General features: G+C 55.4%; 1 protein-coding gene across 2 annotated transcripts; it reads right to left on the minus strand.

Annotated features, from left to right (window-relative positions):
• Positions 1-567: 567 nt before the first annotated feature.
• Positions 568-5367, minus strand: DCTN3 (dynactin subunit 3). 2 transcript variants are annotated; one of them, XM_059834072.1, is made up of 7 exons: positions 5254-5367; positions 4950-5034; positions 3901-3987; positions 3192-3275; positions 2473-2531; positions 1669-1728; positions 568-973 (listed from the first exon to the last, which is right to left on the minus strand). In XM_059834072.1, exons 1-7 carry the CDS (start codon positions 5344-5346, stop codon positions 884-886), a joined length of 558 nt encoding a protein of 185 aa, XP_059690055.1. In that variant the 5' UTR covers positions 5347-5367; the 3' UTR covers positions 568-883. The 2 variants fall into 2 exon arrangements, with proteins under 2 accessions (XP_059690055.1, XP_059690054.1); XM_059834071.1 differs by lacking the exon at positions 3192-3275 and having other exon boundaries at positions 5254-5346.
• Positions 5368-8730: the final 3363 nt, after the last annotated feature.

The following is an 8730-nucleotide window of genomic DNA, read 5'->3' on the forward strand; positions in this document are numbered from 1 at the left end:
CCGGACTTCCCTGGTGCCGTCCTGACCCATTCCTGCAGGGCTCCCGGGTCACACACGGCTGGTCAGCATCTCACCAAGCAGGAGGGTTTGGGACCCTCCCAAACGCAGGACCTCAAACTCAGAGCACCTTTGTGCCAGGAGAAACTCCAGGCTAGGCCAGGCGCAGCTCACACCCCTCTTTGGAGGGGAAAGGGCCGGCCACGGGCTCTGGCTTGCAGAAGCCGCTTAGGTAGCGGAGGTAGGGTGAAGGCAAAGGCTGTGGCCTCCTCCCAGCGCAGGGATGGGAGAACTGTCTGGGGGAAAAGCCCTGTCAGGCTGGATTTCCCTGGGTGGAGACAGCTCACATGAACAGGAAAAAAACAGCAGGAAGAGCGTGTGCCACGGCCTGGGGAAAGCTGTGGGACTGGAGGGGATTTACCCGCCCTTGGACCAAGGCTGAAGCCACCGCCAACCTCCTGCCTCAGGCAATCTCCTGCCTCCGCAGGTCACTGCCTGGGGAAACCACACAGGAAGGGACAGTCTGTGCCACGGCCGCACCCAGGGGAGGAAGAGACAACCCAGTTAGCGTTTCAGGACTTTACTATGGTCCACAGTGAGAGCTAAAAGGGATTTTTAAATATGTTACAAACCAAAAACCTATTTCAGGGAAGTGCAAGATTAGCGAACAGTGGCATATTAAGGAGTAGTGTGGCTTCAATTCGGGGCCAACACAGCACAGCCACGGAGCCAGGGTGCCCCCCGAGAGCCTGTGACATCACTTGCAGCATGCTCACGCCGAGTGGAAAGATGCCGAGACGACAGGGTGCAAGCTGTGCTGCAGCCTCTCCTGAGCGACCCAAGGCCAGCAGGGTCCCCGGGGTTCTCCACGCTGCCGGCTCCACCATCACTCTGCCACCGGTTTCGCTTCCTTGGCCGTTTCCAGCCGTGTCAGTATTTCATTCCACTGGACGAACTGCTTGGAAAGAAGCAGGGTCTGGACATGACTCTTAAGGAAAGATATGTGGAAACTGCAGGGAAGAAAGCAAGGTCAGAGCACTCTGGCAGCCCAACAGCACCGTTACAGTCCCGATTCCTTGGGAGAGGAAGAGGCCTGGGGCACCAGACTGTAGAAAGCCTGCATGGACTCAAACCATACAGGTGCCGAGGCACTGCACAGCACCAAACACCAATGGGAGTCTGGGAGGCACTTCTGAACACTGCAGAGCACTGCATTTCAAGGGGCTATCTACAGAAAAGAGCAGAGCTTCCCTGTCTGCTGTGGTTTTAGGGTGTATCTCATCCTATGTGGCCAGGATTAGCCGCTGTTTGGCTCAGGCAGGTCACAGGGACCAGCAGTCACCTGATAAAGATGCCAACATCCATCCAGCCAGCGTGAGCTCTGCGCCAGCACGCAGGCTGTGCGGCTCCTTCATGCCAAGCTGCACTGTGAGTGGATCCAGCATAGAGGCTTTGGCTCGCAGGTGGCTCAGAGAGATGGGCCGTTCTGGCCCTCAGCTCTGCTGCTGAGAGGAGTATGACAGGGACATAGGCATCACCACGACAGAAAGGGCACTGGCCATTAAACCCAGGGCTGGGGATTGCCTGCTTCCAACAATATCTGGTGGGGCAAGGCAGCCCAAGAGACAGGTGGGCAGTTCAGCTGCGTCAGGCCCAAGGCTCAAAGGATACCATTTTGTTGTAGTCTTCGAGGAGTGTCTTGACACTGTCGGCGAGATCTTGACGCTGTTCCTGTGAAGAAGGGAGACACAGTGAATGAGCAATAAATCAGCTGAAGGACATCTGTCCTTCCAGTCCCTGGCAGCACAGGGGGAAACTCATCTGAGGCCAGAACTGAGATCAGAGCTCAGACCCTGGCTGTGGCCACTCATTGCAGCTGTAAGCATTTCAAGAGTCAAGAGAAAGGTTACAAACACACAAGCTCATGAAGCACCAAAGCCCCTGGGCTTGCACTACTGCCTGCCTCTCCTCAGCATCCATGCTTTGCTTGCTCCAGAACGGAAACTCACAGCAAAATGCTGAAAAGGGGGCATGAGGTGCTGCCCAGGCTACTCATCACCAGCTCCAGGAGCACTCAAAGGGGGAAGGAAAGGTTGAAGAGACAAGGTGACAGTATGAACAGCTTTCCAGAGACTGGGATACTGGAAGAGTGCAACGCTTTACCTCATTGTCCCAGTGAGAGGGGGAATGCCAGCTGGTTAAACCCACCACCACTTATTAAGTGTCACTCAAACCTCTGTTTCGAACAGGCTTGTGGCAGGCAAAGCACTTTTCCAATTCAGACTCAATTGTCAGAAATCCTGGCTAGTTTGGACCCCCTCACCCCCTCCCCAAGTGCTTACGCTTCTTTAAAACTGCAGCATGAATAAATCTGCTATAAATGAGCAATTCAAGCAACTGCAAATTGTCAGTACAGCCACTAACAAACGGTTCCTCCTCCCCACTAGTCAAGACTCTCAAGACTATTCACGCTACCTGCTGCTGTATGTGGATTTGAGAGAGTCGCTGTAGTTTGGCTGCATGGTCAGGAACCGCTGAAAGCACAGAAGATAAATGCATTTTATTTGTTTTACATCTTGTGGGATTAGTTACCAAAATAAAGACCATTCCTTCCCCACAAGCACATCACAGCAGAACTCTGCCCACTGAATGCAAGCGTCACACACCACAAACACACCTTTTATACCATACAAAACCCCTAACTACCCTGAACATTAAATACCAAGTTTATTTGCTAACTGCTTCTGGATGGCAAGAGTTAGGGGATGCCTGCAGTGAGAACTACATCAAAGTAAACTACTTGGATGAATGTTAAGGGCAAGCAATTAAAAAGGCATCTCCACCTATGCCAAGAGCAGGTGTGTTCTGGACATAAAAGAGCTCGTAGGCAGGAGTGGCTCCACAGCCTGGTGACTGTACACAGTGCTCAGCCACCCGTCTCCACCCTCTCTGCCAAGCTGCTGTCTCTAACCTGCTTCCCGACCTACTGTATGACCTCCTTGACCTTGCATGGGATGTTAGAGCAGTGTGAGGGAAGAGCAGACATACTTTGTTTGTACCTACTTTACTCACACCAGGTTGTGTGCTTAGCGGTCCTCGAGTCTGAGGCTCAAGGAAAAAAAAGAAGAAAACAGGATAGGCAACAGCTTGGGGGGTGGCATGCACAGCTCAAACTTGCAGAAGAACATGTATACCTTGGATACTGGCACTGTCCAAGATGGGCTGGAGGTTCTTCACCTGCTCCAGAAGGGCTGCTTGGGAAGGAATAACCTGCTCCTCTGATTTGGGAGGGACAAAAACCAACATCAGTAAATACAAGACACTGCTTTGGTTTTTCACAAATACTGGTGAGGTAACTGTTCCAGCTGTTTTAGCTATACAGAGAGGGGCTTGTTTATGATTTTCTTTAAGCTTTTGTGTTCCTCACCCCTGGATTCTGGTTCACACTAACTTAAGGCAGGAAAATCTCCACCAAGTTTCATTCACTGACTATACCAAAACAGGACTCAACCAATTCCTTGGGGCAAAAGAGGACAAGAGTAAGAATTGTTTAAAATAAATCCAAAGGTCTTCTGGTTTTGACACAGCCTAGAGAGTATTGGAAGTGGGGTGAGAAAAACTGTTCTAGCTCCAGTTTTTCTTTTCAAACCCTTTATTAATTCAGGGTTAAACTGATCAATACTAAAAAGATCAGAACCGATACAACTGCAGCATGGGCGTGCACAAAGGAGCACTAAGGGTGACAGACATCCTTGTACAAACCATCTCTCTGATACCTCCAAAGAGGGTGCCTTGCCAGGTCTTTACAACTAAAGAAAATAAATCCATCCCAATCCAGCTTAGGTAAAAGACAACTTTTGTAGTGCTAAAAAAACCCCTCTCTCCTCTCATTTCATACCATACCTGCCAAGATGAACTGCAGCTTCATGGCGTCTGGAATAGCCATCCTATCAATGTACTGAGGGTCGAGGTATTTTATTACATCCTCAACTAGAGTGAAAAATAGGTTTGGAGACAAAAATTAGGAGAGATGTTATTGCCTTGACAAGTGCAATTTTCCCCCATGCTATACATCAGGTCATTTTGTAAGCACTGCCCATGTAGGGGTGGTTTTTTTTCAGATTCATGAATTTCTATAGCACTTGAAAATCTATGACTTTGGAGTACTACGACCAAGAACGACAAATGGCTCAAGCCAAATAACTGCTTTGTTACAGACACCCGCACCACTTGCTTTTTATTTGGATAACAATATTAAAGGTGAGCGAAATCTCCTTCTTCCTGCCCTTGAACCAAAACCACTCAACAGCCCTCCATCCTGGTCCTTAAAATCATCTACAAATACACAGTTTACATTTTTACTGAACAGCCACTGCAGCTTTGGACCACAACGACCCTGCCTACGCAGCCTACTCCTTCTGCAATACGAGACAGCAAAACTTGGCCAAGAGACAGCTTTGCAGGACAAAGCACCACTCCGGCCTCCAGTCCTGATATCCCCCAGTTCAGAGGCGGCTCCCCAGACCTGTCCACCAGTGACTGTGTGTGATCCTTATTGCTCCCACCACACACACAGAAGAGAGCTGCTCTAGTCTGCCTGAGAGGTCCAAGCATGCAGGAAGTCATTTCAGGAGCCCATGCATTTCAGGAGCTCAACAACCCTCAAGGGCTGCATTACAGGTGGAGGAAATCGCTGCACTGATGCGGGCAGACATCAAGCAAACAACAGGTTGCAGTGGCCCGTTTCCCATCCCCAACAGCTGAGTGGAAGAATCACGATCAGAAAGACAGCCCACTCAGTTACTTATTTCTCTGCCAGATATGCAAAACAAGAGGCCAATATCAAAGAGAGTCACACGGGGAGAGGGGAAGGAATTTTTGTTTAGAGGAGCAAAACGGCACACAGGCGTCTTGAACTTGCCCACGGCACCCCCCTCCCCGAGGCTGCTCACTTTTCTTAAATAGGATTTTGATCCTCTCCCTCTTGCCGGCGATATTGCTCAGCGCCACCTGCACCTTCACCAGCTCGTCCGCCACCTGCAGGGGCACAGAGGAAGGGGACGGGCCTGTCAGTCCCCGTCGGGCGTGGGCCTGGGCCTGTCCCCGGGGGTAGGCCGGTCTGGGCCCCGCGGGCAGGGAAGGCGAGGCCAGGCCAGGCTAGGCCAGGCCAGGCCAGCCCAGCCCAGACCGGGCCGGGCCAGCCGGGCCCCCGGGAGTGCAGAGCCGTCCCCCGGTGGCTGCGGAACCCCCCGGCACCTTGCGCGGTCCGCAGGCCCCGTCGCCGACGCGCTGCTCCAGCTCCTCCAACCGCCACTGCAACCGCTGCAGCTCCGCCGACCCCGCCGCCATCTTGCCGCCAGCCGGAAGGAGCCGCGCGCCCCTTCCGCCCCGCCCCTTCCCGTTGCCATGGCGGCGCGTTGCTAGGGGCCGCCGTTGCCGTGGAGACGGAGCCCGCCGGGGCGGGAAGGGGTGATGGAGCCGGGAGGGTGGGAAGGGGGGAGGCGCCTCCCGGGGAGGGGGGCGGGAGGTGCGAAGCCCTTCTCAGGGGCAAGGAGGGGAGGCTGCAGGCGGTCGATGGTGATTTGCACTGCAGAGGGAGGCGCGCAGGCCTCCCGCCACCAGGGCGGTCGATCACCGCTTCATTCCGGCGTGGTCCTCCAGGAAAGAGGCTCTGGGATGTATTAAAAGAAATAGATATAGTGATCTATGGGCCGTGTGGATGCAGGGCCTTTGAAATCCAGGAGGCTGCTGCAGGCTTTCCCCCAGGCCCCAGGCTGCCCGGGTTCACCTTTCTCCTATCGACCACCGCAGGTGACGCTCACTAAAAAGTGAGACGCTAATGAATGCAGCAGCCAGCCCCAGCCCCACTGCTGCCTGCAATCGGCACTCACAATTACACGGATACCTCAAGGGGACAAGATGAATTCATGGTAGCTGCATCCACCACAGAGAAAAGTCCAGAGCCTTTCTAAAGTGCAGAAGGAGAAATTCAGGAGTCTCCAAAACACCTTGCAATGTTCCCTGCACCCCAGGGCTCAGCCTGCCACTGCCCCATCATGCTCATGTAGCCTCAGCAGTGCCAGAACTGCCCCAGGCTGGAGGGCAGTCCCTGTTCCTCTTGGGCTGTGAGCACAGGGCTGGGTGTTGCACTGCCATGCCCCAGGCACCAGGGAAACCTGGTCAGGGTCCCAGCCGAGGCCCTCGGGCCAAAACAGTCTGCTAATAGTGAGTCCTTTGTTAGTGTGGCTGGCAGTGCAGGGTCCATGGCTTTGGGGACACTCCCACTGCCCCTTGTGGAGAGCAAAACCCACTGTGCCCTGAAAAAGCTTTGGCCTTCTAGATGTGTTCCTGCAGGGAGTTGTACGTGGCTGCCAGGCTGCAGGAGGGAGCTGTGGGGTGGCTCAGGGCCCCAGCAACCCCTATAGCCCCACAAATCTCCCTGGAGGAGCTGTGCAGAGCACTCGGGCAGGAGAAGCAGGCTGAGGTACCATGTACTCTGCCTTTTTTCCCAGGGATCGATATCTGGGCTGTGGAAGAAGCATCTTCAGAGGGGAAGAGCTTTGCTTTGTTCCACAAAGGTGACAATTAGAAATGGCTTCATTAGTAGAAGTAGCCAGGGGCCGCAGCAGGGGCCAGGAGCTATGCACATGGTGCTGCTCTGTGTTTAGAGGGTACTGGGTCTACCATGGCTTGTGCCCATCATGATGGGCAATGCCCATGAATACACAAATCCCAGTGCTAGAGGGTGATAGATAACCCAACACAACACCCCTCCTCAAGGTGAGAAATTCAGGCACTCCTGGGACTCAGGCCCTCGGGGTGGCTTTAGGGTTGGAGGACATCCACCCTTTAACATCCCATCCAGCCTGTCAGCCTTGGAGCATGGCTGAAGCCACAGCTCTGGCTGCCTGCAGCCCAGCACAGTGCATGGTGAATCTTCCCCTCCCTCTCCCTGGGGCTGAGAGGAGGCCTCTGACCCCAAACCCCTTCCTGGAGCCTGCAGTGGCACACTGATGCCACAGCCACCTGCCCCAGCCTGGCGCTGAGGCTGGATCCAGTGCTCCTCTTGCTAGGCTGGATCGTCCCTGCATCCTCTGTCTCCTCCCTCCTGCTCAATTACAGTCCCTGCAGGACGCGGGAAGCAGGCATTGATCAGGGCTGGTTACTCAGGTGACAGCAGCTGTGTCCCCAAGCCCCCCAGGGAGCGTGGCAACACACATCACCCCCTGAGCTGCGTAACAAGTGGGGATGCGGGCTTGCGTGTGCCCTCCCGGCTCCCCGGGGCCTTGGCGCTCGATGAGCTGTGGCCAGCACTGCCCGGCAGTGACAGGGGACACGAGACCCCAATTAAGGCTGCATCGATCCCACTCTGGCTTTGCTTGGCTGGCTGTGCCGGGCGGTGCCGTGGCTGCAGGAGTTCTGTGCCAGGGCTGAGCTGTCTCACACCCGTACAGCCCTGGCATCCCTACCAGAGAGTAAACACCCAGGAACCACCTTGCAGCCTGGGGCGCACACAGAGACACTCACAAACACACACTCGCACAGGAAAACCTACTGCAGTCTGGTGCGCTCACCCCCCTACACCCCATTCCCACGTTCACACACCCCTCACCCTCACACCCACCTACAAGGCCCCTCTGGCCGACCCGGCCTGGGGCAGCCCTAAGGTCCTCTGCAGGGGTCCCGTGTCCCCCCCGGGTCCCAAACGTGTCCTCCCCCGAATCCCCAACGCGTCTCCGACGCGTCTCTGCCCCGAGGCCGGGGCCCGGGGCGGGCAGCGCCGCTGCAGCACCCTGGACAGCGCCCGGGACGCCCGGCCGGGCCCGGGGGTCCGGGCTGGGGGGTGTCGCCGGGGGGCCGGGGTGTCCCCAGGGGCGACCTCTGAAACAGGACGTTCTGTCCCCTCGGGTGCCAGGGACGTGGCTTCATGGGTACGCTGGGGGGTCTGTCCTCCTGGCTGCCATTGGCGGGGATGTCTGTCCCCATCGGAGCCCCCTGTGCCCCTTCATGCGTACGCGTGGCTGCATGCGTGTGCAAGTACATGTGCATGTGTGAGCATCTGCGTTCGCACGCATATGTGCGAGTGTTCTTTACTGAGAGAGTGGTAACACAGTGGAATAGACTGCCCAGGGAGGTAGTGGAGTCACCCTCCCTGGAGGTATTCAAGGAGCGTGTGGATGTGGCATTGTGGGACGTGGCTTGATGGGCATGGTGCTGTATGGTGTGGGTGGGTTTTTTTGGTGTGGTTGTGTTTTGTGGTTGGTTTTTTTTATTTTGGTAATGGTTGGACTTGATGATCTTACAGGTCTTTTCCAACCTTAGTGACTCTGTGATTCTGTGAGTGTGACCGTGTTTGAGTGTGCATGCATGACTTCACGCCACTGAGTTTCTACAAGGGGCACAAGCGTTCCGTGCGTATGCGTGGTGACTTAGCTGCCTGCATGTCTCCATGCTTTCCCATGTGCACCCATATAGACACCTGTGAGCACCCATGTGTGTGCCTCTGCCTCCTTTCCTGATCCAGCTGGGTCACCCATGCCTGCCCTCAGTGGGTGCTGCCCAGGTGCCAGTCTGGCCCAGCACTGCTTACACCTCGCCTGGTACATGGGCATGGCCCTAGCAGCCCCACAGCTGTGCCCCTTGCTTGGCATAGGCAGCCCAACAGAGTCCCCACCCATGGGTGAGCTGCCACTGGGCAGCTTGTGGGCCCAAGCAGCCCCACGGCTTGGCTGG

This window comes from Gavia stellata, chromosome Z, assembly GCF_030936135.1.
Source record: "Gavia stellata isolate bGavSte3 chromosome Z, bGavSte3.hap2, whole genome shotgun sequence".
In the NCBI taxonomy this organism is placed as follows: domain Eukaryota; kingdom Metazoa; phylum Chordata; class Aves; order Gaviiformes; family Gaviidae; genus Gavia; species Gavia stellata.

Excerpts from the sequence above, each read along its gene's own strand:
- DCTN3 (XM_059834072.1), bottom strand. The coding sequence starts at position 5,346 with ATGGCGGCGGGGTCGGCGGAGCTGCAGCGGTTGCAGTGGCGGTTGGAG. Across the intron at positions 5,035-5,253 it reads GGGCCTGCGGACCGCGCAAG|GTGGCGGACGAGCTGGTGAA; the intron begins GTGCCGGGGGGT and ends GTGCCCCTGCAG. Across the intron at positions 1,729-2,472 it reads AAATCCACATACAGCAGCAG|GAACAGCGTCAAGATCTCGC; the intron begins GTAGCGTGAATA and ends CCTTCTTCACAG.